This window comes from Fundulus heteroclitus, chromosome 5 (assembly GCF_011125445.2).
Source record: "Fundulus heteroclitus isolate FHET01 chromosome 5, MU-UCD_Fhet_4.1, whole genome shotgun sequence".
Taxonomy (NCBI): Eukaryota; Metazoa; Chordata; class Actinopteri; order Cyprinodontiformes; family Fundulidae; genus Fundulus; species Fundulus heteroclitus.
Genome location: NC_046365.1, coordinates 17,249,995 through 17,268,381, shown reverse-complemented (window position 1 = coordinate 17,268,381; position 18,387 = coordinate 17,249,995). Strand labels below are relative to the sequence as shown.

At 41.5% G+C, this 18,387-nt stretch overlaps 1 protein-coding gene across 2 annotated transcripts; it reads left to right on the top strand.

Annotated features, from left to right (window-relative positions):
• Positions 1 to 503: 503 nt before the first annotated feature.
• On the top strand, positions 504 to 16,460 carry mogs (mannosyl-oligosaccharide glucosidase). 2 transcript variants are annotated; one of them, XM_012882201.3, is made up of 5 exons: positions 504 to 651; positions 4,785 to 5,139; positions 7,191 to 7,414; positions 7,550 to 7,743; positions 12,024 to 16,460. In XM_012882201.3, exons 2-5 carry the CDS (start codon positions 4,791 to 4,793, stop codon positions 13,792 to 13,794), a joined length of 2,538 nt encoding a protein of 845 aa, XP_012737655.2. In that variant the 5' UTR covers positions 504 to 651; positions 4,785 to 4,790; the 3' UTR covers positions 13,795 to 16,460. The 2 variants fall into 2 exon arrangements, with proteins under 2 accessions (XP_012737655.2, XP_012737654.2); XM_012882200.3 differs by having other exon boundaries at positions 4,782 to 5,139.
• Positions 16,461 to 18,387: the final 1,927 nt, after the last annotated feature.

The window sequence follows — 18,387 nt, the reverse complement described above, 5'->3', positions numbered from 1 at the left end:
GATTGTCCGATATCAGCTCCTCACACCAACAGTGATTTTTAATAAAATATATGTTTTTTATTTTATTTTACAAGTTGTAAGAGTGCATCTAATATCAATGTTACATGTAGTGGCTGCAACTCTGGACCGAACAAATTAAAGGTTGTGTGTGTATGTGAAAAGTACAACTTTAAAGGACATAACTACAATGAACAAAACTATTACTTTCCTAACCGTAGCCATATTGGAATCCTAACCTATTTTTTGTTTTTTATTCATTCGTTTATTTTGGAAATCCCGACTTATGCGACTGCGTTAACTGGAACACTTTTTACTCCATTTACCCATTCCCATCTCCTATTTTCGATTTCCGCGGCAAACGGAATGCAGAAAATCCAAGATGGTCTCCAACAGTCCTTGTTTTTATTTCCTTGCTTTTATTTTTATGAAGTCCGACTTATTAAAACATTCACAGCCCGGTAATATGAACGAAGAACGGGTTCCACCATATTGTTACACGTTTTAGTGGAGGAAAGGACGGCAGGTGGAGGCGCCTCGCTCCAGCAGTTCCGGATGTACACGTCAGTGGAAGGCAGCCGTCAACCAGGAAGTGGCTAGCAGGCTTAGCCAGCACAGGATCATGAGCAGCTGAGAATTTGGGTGTTTCCACAGGTCAGTCCTACACCTTCTCAATGAACATGGAGCCGTAGCTGTAAATCAGAGGCGCAGGCATCCACATCCGGCCTAAAGGCCAGTTACATCTATTCTAGTTAGCTCGCCGTTGCTGTGGAAACTTGCGTTAGCCTTTTAGCGCAGCAGCGTGAACGGTAACGCTGGGGCGCGTGAACGCGTTACACAGGTGTCTGCAGCATTTAATATCAACCAAGATAATTCACGGCCTCAGTTTAATTTAAATGCCGCTTTGTGTTGAATATATTTATTTTCGCCCACTTCTCGACATTAGCTAGGGCGCTACGAGGCTCCCACAAGACAGAAGTACACAGTAGCAGTTACTGGGGAAAATATAATCTATGTGTATTTTTTTTATATTATTATTTGTTTTAGAAAGACCTAATGGTGCCAGTTATGTAGGAACCCCAAAGTAAGAGTAACTGATATCAAAACATCTGCAGGATTAAATCTTTCCTCTTTACTTTGTCTTCACATATACCTAAATATTGCCCTAAATAAACAGCAATATGAACAGGATTAAAAGACGTACAGTGGCTGGGATTATACAGTCACGGTTTACGCGGCACATCTTCAGACATGTGCAGTCAAATTATGCATGAATGAAGAAAACTGTATCAAGATAGACAGAAAGGCCTTTTAATGAGATGCCAGAGACCGTGATGTGCTTCTTCTGGCCATATGGAGCCTAGGATAAGGCCTGTTGCTGTGCACTGCTAGTCAGCTGGCTGAAACAAAGCTGGTACATTTCTGTTCCCCATACTCGTTGGTATGAGTGCATGATTCATGGAAAATAAATAATTTCAATACTATCACTACAGAATTGCTTTATTAGAATATTTGATTACAGTTACCCCCCTTGTTCAATTTAGCAATTGGGGGGAGGGGGGTCTGAGTCCATCCAACTGACCAGATACATGGTCGATACGCAAAGCGTAATTGCTTGAAACTCAAACTATATCAGCCTATCAAAAACTATCTAAGGCTAAGCAGTCGTTTGTGGTACTGTACACACGGACATTGCAATAACGATGGCGATTTGATGATATCGTGTAACAATACTTACAAGAATGACAACTTTTGCTGTTTGGAAATATTTCCGGGTGTGAAAAACACAGATTGTCACAGTGTGGAAGATGAAGGAACAGCAGCGCCCAGTCGACTTTTAATTGTTCAATTCAATTTTATTTATATAGTGCCAATTCACAACACGTCATCTCAAGGCAATATACAAAGACAAATTCTATTAAATCATACGGACAGATTAGTCAAAAAGGAAATCCAGCAGATTGCGTCAAGTCTTGACAAGCAGCATTCACTCCTCCTGGAAGGGCGTAGAGCCACAGTGGGCAGTCGTCTGCATTGTCGATGGCTTTGCAGCAATCCCTCATACTGAGCATGCATGAAGCGACAGTGGAGAGGAAAACTCCCCTTTGACAGGGAGGAAAACCTCCAACAGAACCAGTCTCAGTGTGAACGGTTAGACAAGACAGAGCAGAGACACAAAAAAGCTTCGGAGCACACATTGATCCAGGAATCCTTTCTATGTTATATGGTAATAGCGGATGATCTGTCTCCCCTTGATGGTGTCACAGCTAACAGAACGCCAGACCAGGTGTACCTACCTGAAGAGAAAAAAGACAGAACAAAAAGTCAAAAGTTGAAATAACAACAAACAATTCAAATTGGAGAACAGTAGGAGAACTCAGCAGAGTGAGAAAAATAGGCCCTGATGTCCTCCAGCAGCCTAAGCCTATAGCAGCATAACTACAGAGGTAGCTCAGGGTAACATGAACCACTCTCACTATAAGCTTTGTCACAAAGGAAGGTTTTAAGATTAGTCTTAAAAGTAGACGGGGTGTCTGCCTCACTTATGGGGCCCATATTGTATGGAAATGTGCTGAAAAACAAGGGCCCAGTGTTAGGTATGTATGCAGGCTTGACGGAGGTCAACCTTGGACGAAAAGTGGGACCCATTTGGGTTCTCAAAGGGTTGCGCAAGCTAAACACACTTTTTTTAAAATCCGTTTTAGAAGCAGGTAAGACCTGTAAGGGGTGCTCTTCTGGTTGATCAATTACCATCAGTTCAGGCCTCTCAACCCCGTATCTTGTCAGCTTAATGTCAAATAAAGACCAGTAGTGCTCTGGGCTCATAGGCCACATATCGTCTTTCTTATTAAATTTTATTTATTAATTTTATTATTTATTAGTTATTTCCTGTATCCCATAGTTTTTTTAAATCAGAGGATAATCTAGTATAAACACCAGCCTAACATGAGTGAATTCTGAAAAGTAACTTGAATCTAAGAGCTAGATGTTGGCACGCTGATTGCCATGGTTATGTGCTCCAGTGTCGAGCTGGCCGTAAACTGTTTATTTTACACGGTAACCTTTGGAGGTTTTCTCAGGTTTCTCAGGCTTTAATACATCAATACTTTTAAAAAACGGTTGCGCTCCCTTCGTTGCCACACTGCAAAAAAGGAACTAAAAGTAAGTACAATTTTCTTGAAATTAGTGTATTTCTCCTTGATTTTATCTTGTAAATAAGACTATTTGCCAATGGAATAAGATTTCTGCACTTAAAATAGGAACAATTCATCTCCGTCATCTTATTTCAACTCTGGGATATCTAATTATCTTATTTTAGGGGTAAAAAAAAACTCATTCCATTGGCAAATAGTCTTATAAAGCTGCTCAAATCTAGGAAAAATACACTCATTTCAAGAACTTACTTTTCGTTCGCTTTTTGCAGCGCACTTTTTCCTTTTGTTATAAATAACGGGTCAGTTCAGGCTGTTTCCGTTCCTTCAGGTGTGACTGAAAGCTTGCGGCAACAGGTGGAGAAAATGGCTGAGCTACTTTACACTTCACACAATGGAGCAAACTCTCTGCTGCCTCTCATATCCTCAGTAAAAACTCTAATCACAGGGATGATCTTATATACCTATTGTCCAATTATTTACAAAGATTTACTTCAAAACCTCATACAGCTTTCACCGTATGACCAGTTTTCTTATTCATTTTGGGTGAAAAAGGTCCAGGTTAACAGGAAAAATAAGGTTAGTTGATCACACAGTGATTTCTAGTCTATTTGGTATGAATAATAGGAGAAATAGTGAAAGAATCACCTGCCAGGGACCAGCTTGCTTCATTAAAAAGCCACTTCTAAGGTCACGATGAGACTCGTTGTTGCATTGCTAGCTGTAAACCTTCTACTGAAGAATATAAAAAAAACCAGAGAGAGAGAAAAAAACTGGAATAAAATCAACAGTTTGTTCCAGTTTAAACCTTTTTCTGCTTTACCTGGGCGATAAGCCAGCATCTTGTTTTTGGGCTGTGTTTATCATAGGGCTGGACGATAATTCAATAACAATATATTTCGATCGATGGACGTATATCGATGATAGGAAAAAGAAGGGTCAATAAAAAGTTCAATAGAATAACAGTTTTCCTCCCTTTGGCATTCTAGCCATGAAGGGTAATATTACAGTCATTACATCCTTCCAACCAATCACAACGCAGATCCAGGAACGCTCCATCACCAAGCTCCGCCCCTTCAGACAGTACAGAGAGCATGGGTTCTAATTTTTTTTTTTTTTGCCAAAATGTTGGTTGAATAAAGGGTTGAGTTTGAATTCAGTGTTTGTGTGTTCTGTATCTAAAAATAAGTCACCAAACTACAGCATAAATAGTCAGGCGGGCACTTAAAATATATGTTTTGAATTTGTTGATAATTGTCAATATCGATCAATATGAGTATTATTTTGTCGATATGCTTTTTTTCATCTTAAAAACTAATGCATTTCATAGTTAGCTGTAAAACAATGACAACTGAAGACCATATTATACTTCTTATCTCAGTCATTCAGGCAGCAAGCTCGGATCTGCATTTCTTGATTCAACTAAACGTCTTTACGTCTGACTTCTACCTGCGTCCCCTATTATATCATGCTGGAACAAAGTGTACTTCTCCTTTTGGGGGGGGAAAAAAAACCCTTTCACAAATGATGCTTCTAACAAAGCATGTCTCATCAGTGTTTTTGCTGCTGTTGTACATAGGATCTACCTTTTTGTATAAAAATGAACGATTTCCCTCTTCTTCCTCTCGTCAGAAGGGCAGGATGGGCAGGCAGAGGAAGAGGGTGGTGACTGGCGACGCTCCTCCCCATTCAAGGAGAGACGAGAGGCCCTCTGCGTTTAATCGCAAAGAGAAGAAGAAGAAAACGGACATTGGGAAATTGTTCATCAACATCTCCATTGGGCTCTGCATATTCAGCCTCATCTGGTTCTTTTACGCCGTCTACATGCGGTCCAGTCTGTCGAAGCGCGTGGTGACTCTGCATCCATCGCCCCGTGTCCTCGATGCCAACAGCACCGCCGCGAAAGTTTCCCCGGAGAGGTTCTGGGGCTCGTACAGGCCTCAGGTCTACTTCGGCATGAAGACAAGGAGCCCCAGGTCCATTGTGACAGGTAGGTGGACGGTTTCAGTCAGACTCAACTCAAACAGAGACGCCGCTGTTTAAAGGAAACCTAACTGCTTGGTGTTAAACTGAGTTTATCTAAACTGGGAAAATATCAGCAGACTAAGTCAAATTTGGGTGGATAAATACCATATTATTGGAAGGTTTTTGGACTGGTGGCTAATTTTAAACAATTTTAGTGTCAGTAGTTTGACTTGTGCATCAGTACAATTTTATCGGTCAGCAATTTAAGGAGTTTACAAAAAAGATGGTGACTTTTAATTTTATTTATTGAAGTTTAAAAATGTGCCTTAATGAATTTGGGTATACTTTCTAAACCTGCCAGGCTGAGCGGTTTCACTCGTTCACATCCACAGTCGCCAGGCACGCTATAACAACTAAAAACATTTTTATTTTGTGTTATTCTGTTGGCTAATCTACTATTCCAAAAGATACAATTCCTACAGCAATGAAATCAAATGGCATTCTTTGTTTTTTGTTGTAGTAAAGTTAAATATGTTTTGTATACCATGTTGTAAAATATGAAATTAAAACAGACTGCAGGCACATAAAAGTACAAAATAAAGATGCATGCAGATTTATTGTCATCCCTGGTGAAGATATGAAAAAGCCTTACCTTAAATAAGTGCTACTGAGGCAAAATAGTCTACCTTTTAATTTGGGTGCATGTATTTAGTTGCCATAGAATCCCATAACAAAAAACTCTTAACAAAATCACCAGTGATTGATGGTTTTTAGAGGAAGAATTGGTTAACAACCTTTTACAGCCTGATATCTGGCCTTCAGGGTTAAGATTACATAAAAGCAAACAAAATAACACAAGGTTAAACATAAAAAACCTGAGTGAATGCCTTTCCATAGTCATTAAGAGCTAACAGTACAAAACAACATGGAAACACAACACCATGATATTGGTTACAAATTGTGTCAATCATTCATGACTGCAAAGCTGGTACTCGTTTACAAAAGTGCTTCCGTTTTTATCTAAAATAAATCAGCCAGGGTTTCATTCTAATTCTGCGGGTAAGGAGGGCCATATGTGTCGGGGCCCCTTCACAGTATAAGCAGTTTTTCCAGAGAAGTGTCACCCAACGCTGCCTTGCAATTCACACTCAATGCTCCACAAGCTACTAAACCAGTACTTCTAAGAGGAAGAAAAATCTCCTGATGACGATGATCCTTGCAAGTTTAGTTACGTTTTCAAAGGTCATTATATTCAATTTCTTGAGAACATAGCATTAATGTGAACTGATGGGCTTCCTATCCAAGATCCTGAATATCCTCCTTGGTGGCTTAATTGCTTTAGGCGCTGCTTTTGACCAAGAGGTTACACACAGTAATTAAAATGAGGAAGAAGCTCTTTAAAAATTAAAAAATGTGTGCAGTACGAAGTGGTGGACAGTCTTTAGTCTGAAAGAATGCAAATTGCTTTGCATCAAATGAGAAGTATGTATAATACCTCTTTTCCACTGTTAAGTGTTGTGAAGTATTCGTAAAGCTGTACGCCTGTTTCTCTTCCAAAGAGATACCATCAAAATCAACAGTAAGATTATGAAAGATCAGTAAGGCGACACTCTGATTGTTTCCATTTTGTGGCTTTTCTTTCTGATAAAGTCATTTAAAGATGTGACAAGTCCCTGCTAAATCTTACATATGAAATAAACCTAAACAGATTTTGTTTGATCCTCTAAATACAGTAATCTAGGTTTACCAAACATGTCTGAATATTTTATTTCCAAACCCCTCCTCAGATGTTTGTACTTACATTTTATTTCAGTGCACCGAGCTTAATAAAATGGTTTTAAAAGCTTTTTTTTTTTTTTATTTTAGCTACCAATGCTTTATTTGCCCACTTAGATTGATTCGTCCCTATTCGCCCACTTCCATTATGGCTGCAGCCAAATTTTCATGTTTATATCACGTTTTTGAAAGAAGACGCTTTTTCTTTTTCTTTTTTTTTCTTTTTTTTTTCAGCTGCAGCATTGTAGCCTTCTTGCTTAGATGCTAATTAATTTCCTTTTTATTTCATTATCTATACAGGAATGATGTGGATGCGTCAGTTTTCCAACTCGGACATGAACCTTAGGCATACTTGTGAGCAGGGGGATCATTTGCAGGGCTATGGCTGGCTCATGCATGACGGACTGACCTTTGGCGTCCAGGAAATTCGAGATAATGACTTCACGCTGACCACCGAGTTTGTCAAGAGGGTTGGCGGGGATCACGGAGGAGACTGGACCTGGAGGATCACGGCCAAACAGCACGTGAGTCGTAACCGAACCTTGCTGTGGTGTTTTTGCAAAGACATCCTTTCAACGTCACAACGATGCTCCGAATGATTTGAGACAGGCATTGTGAAAAAGACTGAGTTCCTATTTTGTCGTGTCGTTGCTGCGCAGAGCTCCGCCCCCCAGCCTCCAGTCATATCCCTGATGTTTTACGCGGCAGCGGACACGCAGGGCTCGCTGCATACTCACATGGAGGAGAGGAATCGCCTCGCTTCCATCACCGGTTTCTCAGAGGAACTGGGAAACTTTAAGATCACTTTCAGGAAACCCGTCACTGGGGAGCAGTCCAACACAAAATATGCCAGGTAAATGCTCAGATAGAGGCCAGACACACCTTTAGCTAGAACGTACAAACAACTAAATGTCTTCTAATTCTGGAAATGACAGCCTGAAAAGGGCTCTAAAGCCAGATGTTTGTGCAAGTGTAAGGAATAAATCTTTAGCGATGTCGGAGAGAAATCCTAAACCTGGATTGAAACGCACGATGGAAGCCACAGAGGTCATAAATAGCCCTTTCTGGACATAAATGAAATTAAAAATACAATAAAATGTTTAACCATGACTTGGAAAAATCCTTAAGTTTTCAAATGGAAGGTTCTATATCTCGATCGGCTTGTGGTGGTCTAACTTGGTGAGAAGGAAAGCGTTGCTTGGAAAAAATACACTAGGTGGCAGTAGAAGATAAAATCAGCGTTTTTCTTTATCATGAAAGCTTAAACCTTTAAGCTTTAACGGGGAATAAAAAGCATGGCAAAATGACTAGTCTTGTGTAAACAAAGAATCTTGTTTTTGTTCATGTCTTCTCTGATAAATACTTCCCTTTATACACAAAACCAGCTATTTTGTAGTTCAGGACAAGCACTCTGAGTGCACCATTTAGCTAAACAAAGTACAGTAAAATGTTACTGTATTCACTCACATAAATACATCAACTATTTATATTTGTAATATGGTGAGACATACCCCTTATCCATCACCTATGACAGGAGAAAACATTACACATGCTGAGGTTATCTGTCAGGCAATATGAATTACAGATGCACTGAGAAATCAGCTAGTGACCTGAATATTTTTGGTGAACACATCATGCTAATGACTTCCAAGTTATGCAGACGACAACACTATATATTGTGTGGGTGCTGCTACAGAGTGTAGAGGACGCAGATATTAGCTATTTTCATTATGACTGCAGTGGTTGGAATGCTGTTGGAGGACACAGATGAAAGAAGTAATAAAAAAGGAAAGCGCATTATCTGTGACAAGTCAAGAGACTGTTAATTCAGGCTGCGAGAATGCAAGACCTTTAGCCTGAAAGGACAAGCGCTGACCAACTGGCCCCGTTCTTCACTTAGATATTTAACACGTCTCTGAAGCAGGAGGGAATGTAAAACAAGCTCCAAATGCTCCACCATCATCTTGGTGCCCAAGAAAGGTACCATCAGGGGGTTAAATGACCATAGGCATGAAACCCCTTGAGCGATTTGTGTTGTGGAATTTAGCATCTATAAGATATCACGGGTCCCCTGCAGTCTGCTTACCGATCACACTTGGCAGATAATGCAATCAGCTTGGGACCACACCCATCCTGCACCTCCATGACCATCCAGGGACATATGCCAGGATCCTGTTTGTAGAGATGCACCGATCCAGTTTTTTCCAATCCGATACCGATACCTGGGCTAAGCGTATCGCAGTGTTCCCACGGGTCCTTGAAATCCTTGAAAGTTTGTGAATCTGAAAAAATAAATTTAAGGCCCTTGAAAGTTCTTGAAAACAGCCAAAAAAAAAAACACCTTGTCCTTGAAAGTCCTTGAATTTTTTTGTGGGGTTGAAAGTTCACACGGATGACGACTCGTGTCATTATTTTACTACCACACGATCTTTTAAAATTATGTTGATTCCGCAAAAGTACGTTCGCTCTTCTTCGTTAGTTGGTAGGCTACGGTTTAGGCCTACGTGCGTCCAATAGGTTACATTCACGCAGTGTTGCCAACTCAGCGACTTTGTCGCTATATTTAGCGGCTTTTCAGAGTCAAAGTCAAAAACTAGCTTAATCAAATATGAAAGTAAGTGAAATAAATTTATATAATTCTGAACATCTCAATGCTGCACTTTTTTCCATAAAATTCCATGAAACGTTAGGCTAATGTACATCTTATATGTAATGTAGTATAGCCATGTACTGTGGATATAAATGTAGGCTATTAATATGATCAATATCAGTGTAGGCTATAAATTAAGTCCACTTTCTTGCATTGCTTCGGACCCAACAACTTCTATGCCGTTTAGTCTTTTATTTAATTTTCATTGTATTAAAATATGATAACCTACTCAGCGGTCACAGTAGGTAAATGCCGCCACGTGTGGTCCTTGAATTTGAGGAAATTGGTCCTGGAAAGTCCTTGAAATGTCCTTGAATTTGATGTTCACCAAGGTGTGGGAACCCTGGTATCGGTCGATACCCGATTCCGATACTACTGTTGAATGAATAAACCGTGTACCTTGCCATGTGAGTGAAGTTATCAGGCTTTAGAGAAACATTGTTAAAAAAAATTCTGCTTGTTCTTTAGCACGGTGCTTTTGGAGGTGCTTGTTAAAGTTTGTGGTGTTGAATTTACCGACCTTATCACCTCCCCTCACAGCTTATGCATTGCAGATGCTGCATGTTGCAGTCAAACTTGTTGCTGGATCAAGTTTGAAATGTTTCCAAATAGCAGACTTTGGCTCGGCACGGCACTTGCTCTATGTTGCTCTGTGTTTACTCATCACTAGCTGCTGTGTGTGTGCTCCGTGTAACCGCCATTGCAAGCATAGTCTAGAGGTGACTAGATGGCCATAACTGTGTTGTTCTGTATTAATAAATACAGAAATGACTGAATCGGAATGCTGGATCAGCATCAATCATCCGATATGCGATCCAGGTAACTAGTCAATACCGGCGCCGGTATCCGATCCGGGTATCGGATCGGTGCATCTCTGGCTGTTTGTGCACTTCAGCATAGCCTTTAACGCCATCAACTCAGACGTCCTCCACCAGAAGCTCACCCACCTCATGGTGCCGGCCACCACCTGTCAGTGGAGCACCAGCTTCCTGACTGATTGGCAGCAGCAGGTGAGGCTGGGGAGCATCTTGTCCCGCTCAAATCCAGTCAGCTGCATCTGGGAAAGATGAGGGATTTCACCAGCTGCTGTTTGTCCTGTGTTCATCCATTACTGTGTGGTTTGACTCATCCACAAAACAGACAGGTCAAGACCACAGCGAACAGTTAGACCTGCACTGAAGATCATTAGGGCTGACCGTCCCTCTGTCAAGGATTTGGAGAGGTCAAGGATCAGGAAAAGGGCAGCTAACATCTCAGCAGACCCAACACATCCTGCACACAAGCCGTTTAGCCTTGTATCTGCGAGACTGGCGCTACAGCATGGTATTAGCTGTCACTGATGAACACAATGAACACCTCACAGCTTTTTGTTGTCAGTTACACTGCTGTGAAAGAAAATTTGCACTATGTCAACCTCATACGACATACATACTGCTCTCAGATGTTACTTTTTATAGAAATGGTTCATTTCAATATAGGCCATATAATAGCTGTAAAAATAGGTTTTCCATTATTTCTAATTAGGCAGAATAATAACTAAACAAAGTCTTCAGTTTCAGTTATGTTCATTGTTTTATTGATGTGCATATTGCTGAAACAAGGCTTTGAAATTTGAATACAATATCATTAGCTTTTGCTGCTTTGCTGTCACTCAAAATCATAACTAGACATTGTTGGCGCTTTAACCACAAGGTGGCAGCAAAGTGCTTCCGACGTATGTGGCGAATTTGCATCACCAGGCCAGAAGCAGCTTGAATCAGCAAGGAGTTAAATGTTGTCAAATTTACAGACTGCATTCCAAGATAAGCCAAAATACAAAACTTTATATGAAACTATAGACACCCTAAAAATCCTGTGCCCGTATTCACAAAGGTTACCAGAATCCTCTCAGAGAGCTTAGCCTAAAAATTCCTTGCTAGGAGTTTTAGCTTAAAAACGCTGCTGAAAGCGCCTCTGAGGAAGGAAATTACAGACATTTTTATCTTAGTGAGGAGCTGTGGTTGACCCCTGTTGCTTCGCGGAAGCAACCGTCTATATTGCATAGTATTTTCTATATTGCATGATAATCAGAAAATTATTGTTTGATTGTTAAAGAAGTTTATGTGCTCATTTCCTCCACTGTTTAGTTGGTTGATCAGTCAGACAGGTCTCCCTGTTTCCGCCATCTTTCCTGCTTAAGACCCTCTTAGGCTCTCTTAAAGTCCTCCTCACTACTCCTAACATTTAGCCACTTTAGGAGCTCTCTTAACGCCTAAGATATTTTGTGAATAACGTTTATCTTACTGAGGTAAGTCCTAAAACAGCGTCACTAACAGCAATTTTTTAGCCTTAGGAATATTTGTGAATACGGACACAGGTTGGTAACAAAACACATAAAATTATAGTAGGTGTGTACTTTTTTCCTGCCCTGACTCTTTTTATAACTGATTCATCTGGATCTGCTTTTGAACAATTTGAATTTTTTAACTTTCTCCTTTTTCTAGTTACAACTATCTCCAGACCTTGTCTCCTGGCTTGGAGAAGCTGACTGACATCGTGAAGCTCAGTCTGAACCGCAGGTTTGTCTACAGCCCTCCGTCTGGCGAGAAGAGGCACTACATAGGCGTGGACACCTACAAGCCCCCCCACCACCAGAGCCAGCAGAAAGCTGCCGACCCGCGCAAAGAAAGCGACTTCGTGGTCCACCAGGTGACGGTTCAGACGCCTTTCCAGATGGAGATTTTGTTTGAGTCGGGGAGCTTCTACAACCGCCCCAACCAGCTGGTCGGTTCCGTCATGACGCAGGAGCTGGAGAGGAGGAAGGCTGAGTTTAATGCTAAGTTTGAGAGGATTTTTGGACTGGAGAGTAAAGGATTTAGCCAGACGCAGATCAAATTTGCCAAAGCAGCGCTAAGCAACATGCTGGGTGGAATGGGTTACTTTTATGGCGAGTCAGTGGTGCAGTCAGTATACAACGAATACCCCCTCCTGTACCCCGAAGGTGCGTTATTCACTGCTGTACCATCCAGGTCTTTCTTTCCCAGAGGCTTCCTCTGGGACGAGGGATTTCACCAGCTGCTGCTGAGCAAGTGGGATCCCCAGCTCACCAGAGAGGCCATCGGCCACTGGTTCGACCTGATGAACATCGAGGGCTGGATCCCCCGTGAGCAGATTCTCGGAGACGAGGCTCGTAGTAAAGTCCCGGCTGAATTCATCGTTCAGCGGAACGAGAACGCGAACCCGCCCACTCTCTTCTTAGCGCTGCAGGAGCTCGTTGAGCAGCTCCCTTCCAAATCGAGCGAGGCCGAATCTAAAGCGACCTTGCCCTTCCTTCGAAGGCTCTTCCCCAGGCTGAGAACCTGGTTTGAGTGGTACAACAGCACGCAGACGGGGCCGAAGCCCAACTCCTACCGGTGGCGCGGGCGAGACAAGGACACCAATCTGTTCCTTAACCCTAAAACCTTAACCTCCGGACTGGACGACTACCCACGGGCCTCGCATCCCTCAGCGGACGAGCGTCACGTGGATCTGCACTGCTGGATGGCCTTGTCCTCGGGCATCATGGCCCGCATAGCTCAGCTTTTAGGCGAGCCCCATCAGGACTACAAGCTCCTGCACGACGTCCTCAAAGACAACGACCTGCTCAACGAGCTCCACTGGTCCGAGCAACTCCGCGCGTTCAGCGACTACGGCAACCACACGCAGAACGCGTCCCTGCAGCGGGAGAAGGTGTACGTGCCCCCCGGGCAGCCCCGCCACCAGTTCCCCGTGGCCCGTCTGGTGCGCTCCGTCCGCAGGGCGCCCAAGCTGCAGTACGTCAACGCCCTGGGTTACGTCAGCCTGTTCCCCTTCCTCCTCCAAATCCTCCAGCCCGACTCGCCCAAGCTGGAGCACATCTTCCGAGACATGCGAGACCCCAGCAAGCTGTGGACACCCTTTGGCCTGCGCTCTCTGTCTAAAACCGATCCCCTTTACATGGAGCGGAACACGGAGCACGATCCGCCCTACTGGAGGGGACCGGTTTGGATTAACATCAACTACCTGGCAGTCAGGGCCCTCTACCACTACGGCAACACAGAAGGTCCATACCAAGAGAAGGCAGCTGATCTCTATAAGGATCTCAGGACTAACATTATGAACAATGTTTATACGCAGTATGCTGAAACAGGGTATATCTGGGAACAGTACAGCGACAGCACCGGCAGGGGCCAAGGAAGCCATCCGTTCACCGGCTGGTCATCCTTGACAGTATTAATCATGGCTGAACATTACTGACACCCCTGATTTCATCTGTTTCTCCATGTTATGATCCAGGCAGCATCGACTGTTAAGATGTAAACGTGTATTTTCTCTGTCTACGCTGACAGAAACCAGGAAAGAAGTTACGTCTGGCTTCATCATCTCATTTTTTTAATGAACCCTTTAATAAAAACAACAGGTGTATACATTTCTATTGCTGGGTGGGAATAAAATTAAACGGGTGCAGCTTTCTCCCTGCACACTAATTTCCCCTTTACAAATATAGTTAAGATCAAAATTATTCATACACTTGGCAGATTTAGACTTGGATAATTTCTCAACCAAATGTTTTTTTTTTTCATTTGAAATTAGACTGCAATCTCTCAAATAAAAAGAAAATACTTAGTATTAATGTTGGAAGAAAAAAATGTTTTGTTTATACATTTCATTAAAAGAATGAAATTTGAAAAAAACATTTATAGCCTTTTCATTAATCCATAGAAAAATCTTTTTATTAGCATCACTTAAACCAAGTCCTGCTAATGGCCGACCGGCTTTTTGCACGTTTCCTCTGGTAAATTGAGTCTTTCTTTGGGGATGAGCGCCACATCTTTGACGTCCTTACCATCACGCTAATCTGTACCTTCCTCCATGGATCCACTATCAGATTCAAGTCAAGACTCTGACTGCGCCCTTCGGCAACACTTGCATTCCTTCCGGTCGGAGGAAATAAAAAGATCATTTTCAAATGACGCTCTAAATCTGCCAGGGCTAAAAATAATTGTGGATTTAACTTTAAATTTCCCAACATCTTCACACCTTTACCGTTAACAGACTCATTGTTGGAAAATGAAGACAGATAGTAATACGGGTGCATCTCAATAACTTAGAATACCATAGAAAATATAATTTTGGGTTATCCAGTTCACAAAGTGAAACTCGGATTATGCATTTGCATTACACTCACAGAGTGATAATTTTGGTTATTGTGCCTCACAGCTAATGAGCACCCCAAATGAATTTTCCCTGAAAATTTGAATAATACGTGAAAAATAATTCTAATGTAGAAATGTCATCATGCTAACAAAAATTATATACTCTCAGATCTGATGGGGGCTCCTATTGCAGGAACTACTGCATCAATGAAGGGCTTCATGGAGGCGACTAGCCTGTAGCTTTAAGGTGAAGGAAGCCCGGGTTGCTTCAATAGTGACCTTTGGCTCGTCTACATTGATGGGTCTGGAGTGTTGTCATTGCTTTCTTGACGATGCTCCATGGCTCCCATGGCTTTAGATCATACAGGCATGCTAACCAGTCGGTCCTGGCTGGAAATGTAACACTGGAACTCAAGCAGCTTCGGTTGTGAGCATCAAAATTTGCTTTAATCTGTAAAGACAACTTTGGACCGCCGAGCAACGGTTCAGATGCTTCTAACTAGGGCTGCACAATAAATCACAGTTGATATACCAACAGTAATTTACCAGTGTTGTCACAATGACTCGATTTTCAATTGTTGTACAACCTAAATACTTCAATTTTCATTGGTTCAGTAACGTGTCAGTTGGATTTGATGGCCGTTAACATTGTGAATCTCCCCCAGACTCTTGAATGGGCTTTGCTTCAAATTCCTCTTAATTGGCCCAAGTTACCTCTGTTGCTTGTGCACATTTTCTACAAACCTTCCTTCCTTCCACTCAACCTTTCAGTATGCGCCGTGATGGTGATACAACACCGAAGGCTGGCTACTTGTGGCCTAGACTCCTTGTGGAGGGTGTAGGTGACATCTGGTGGGCACCTATCCACTCAACAGCCGTCATCACGGTCTTGTAGATCATAACATCAATTTTGGAAAAAAATGTTTTGCAACATTCAAATTTTCTAGGAAAACGTCATTTTCTTTAGCTATAACATAAATAAATCTACACATTAGCAGAAATCCATAGTCATGAAAATTGGTGCTTAAAACACATATTTCTGTGGCTGCGTTTTACTCTTTCATTTGAATTACTGATCTAAACTTTTTCATGATATCTTTGTAAGTTAGGAGCGAACTTACATAAACATTGTTTATTAACGCCAGTATGCAAAAGGCACAGAAATGTTTGTAAATTATGAAAGTCACAGGAATGTGCAAAATTAATAATCTCTTAATCTAATAGGGGTGTGCTGAACTATCTTTATGGCAGAAATGAAAACTGAAATGGCATCAATTGTCATGGCGCGTCTCCATCCTCCTCCTCATTAGGATAATGTAATAAAATATACAACTTTAATACAGATATATTCAGGGCATCCTCACTCATCTGCATTCACACTATGTGCCGCTTGAAGACAGGCGTCTATATTTGTGCAAGCCGCGAGTCCTACCGGTGAGATCCGAGGACAGTTTTCAACGGGCAGCTGGTAATTACATACGTTTGGGGAATTTTATTTGAGTTCTACTTTTACTTGGCAAATTCGGAGCTATGATATGTTATTGTGCCATTTTCCTCAGTCATGTGTTGCTCTATTGATTCCGTCTTAAACGTTGGTTAGTTTTGATATTGCTTGTTTCTTCAGACTTTCTAAAATGACTCTACGTTTCTGAAATGACTGTTCCAAATAGCAGGCATTTTGTGTACACTGTGGTTTGTTTGGCCAGGGGGGAAACAACGCCGAAGTATTGGATTTGTTTTGTCAAAACATTAAACGGTTTAAATATATTTTTTGTCCGACTCTGTGATTCTTTTCTGTTTCTTTAACTGACTGAACTGTAAGAGTATTGTTGGAAGCAAATTGGATATTGAATCTTGATCCTTGAGCTGCGAACTTGGGGAACTTCTGACTCGGTGCTAAAAAGCAACCCAGGTTGGGATTTTTGTCTCGTTCCAGATCTCTGAAAACAGGAGTATTCGAGGGTAATCGGACATGCCGGCTCTCAGCTGCTGCCCGCAACGCATTCATGAGTAGAGAGAGTGGGGAGAAAAAAAGCACGTCTGTAAAGTCTTGTCTTTATACGCTGTTATTAAATGTTCATAAGCATTCAGACATGAGCAGCTCGGTTCGAGGCACCTCACATCTGATAAGGAGAAAGCTCTAAATTCACTCCAGATCTTTACATTCGTCTCTTTACATTTCTTGGTTTTCAGCCGGTCCTTGGTGATCCTCCTGCAGCAAAGCGTGCCCAACACGTGACGCTTCCAGGTCCGAGCTTCGCAGCTGGTATACGTTTGTTTTCTTAGAATGGCACGATTGGTTTATGCCAAAGATGTCCATGTTGTACAGAGAAATACATTTTAGTAACGTTATTCCAGAAATCCTGGTCCTTCGTCCCTTTTGACTAACTGGCCATCACCTCCCATGAAAGTTCAACTTGTCTCTCCTCTTTCTGGCTGTGCAGAAATCAAGTTTCATATCAGCAGTACAGAGAGTCTGCTGTAGGTCCTAAGATAGGGGTCTGCAACCTGTGGCTCTTTACACCTTCAGCTTTGGCTCTTAAAAAGTTAGACCCAAAATGCGGGGGCGGGGGAATAGGTCAATGTTTCTAAATGTAAAGGTAATTTAAAATTACTAGCTTTAGGATGCATTTAGTTCTGCAATATATGCATAACATTTCCAGAAAGAAAGAAACTAATGGTGTGGTGAATATTTCACTATAGCTAAATATAGTATCTTTTTGTCAATAGGTTGCAAACGACTTGTTTTTTTCATCATTTTGATGCCATTTGCTATAAAAATCAAATGTCCAATTGAAGAAAGTGCATTAAACCTACACATAAAAATACTGTTGATTAAATAACTGTTGATCTTTAATTAAAAAAATTAAACAAGTTTCCTGTAGTATACTATAAAAACAAGCTCTTGTTTCGAAGAGATGTGTAACTTTTGTGGCTCTAAACAAAATGTGTTTAGCTGGACCAGGGGCAAAAATGGCTCTGCGGGTTGTAAAGGTCCTAAGAGGACATTTTAGAGTTTTTAGAGACTTCTTTTAGCATCTTGTGGCCTGCTTTTAAGGAGAAGCTGCTTAGACAGTCAGACCTTGGGCTTGTTGGCAGCACACCAAACCTCTTTCAAAAGTACCAAAGTCAGAAAAGAGCAGATTACAAAAAAAAAGTCAATCTGGAAACTTCCTTTTAGGTGTGTATGATGAGGTTTGAAACTCTGCCTTGGACTAAATATCTGTATAAGCTTCTATATTCCTACTGAAGAGAAGCATGCCCAGAGCATCATGCAGCCAGCTCCGTGTTTATCCAAAGGGAAGATGGGTTCAGGGTGTTGCGCTTCACCCGGATGTTTTTCTTCCTGCTGACAAAGGTCAGATTTGCAGAGTGAGTAATATTTGTCCTGTCAATCACTTGTCGCTACTTCCTCTTTTTTGTCTTAGCTGCAGTTCCTGTATTTCAGTTATAGATTTTCTTTTTTCAGTATCTGCAGATTTTAATTCAAATGCATGCTCATTATAAAAATCTGTTTGATTAGCATTTTCAGACATGGGCAAGAACAAGCAATCACATACAATTTGTCACTCACCGTCAAGCCTAGCATGTCTATATTGTCTATTAAATCATTAGGATGTGCAGTGCCTTGCCTTTCACATCCCTTAAACCTTTCCACACTTTCTCACCGCTTATGATTCATTTCTTTTTTTTT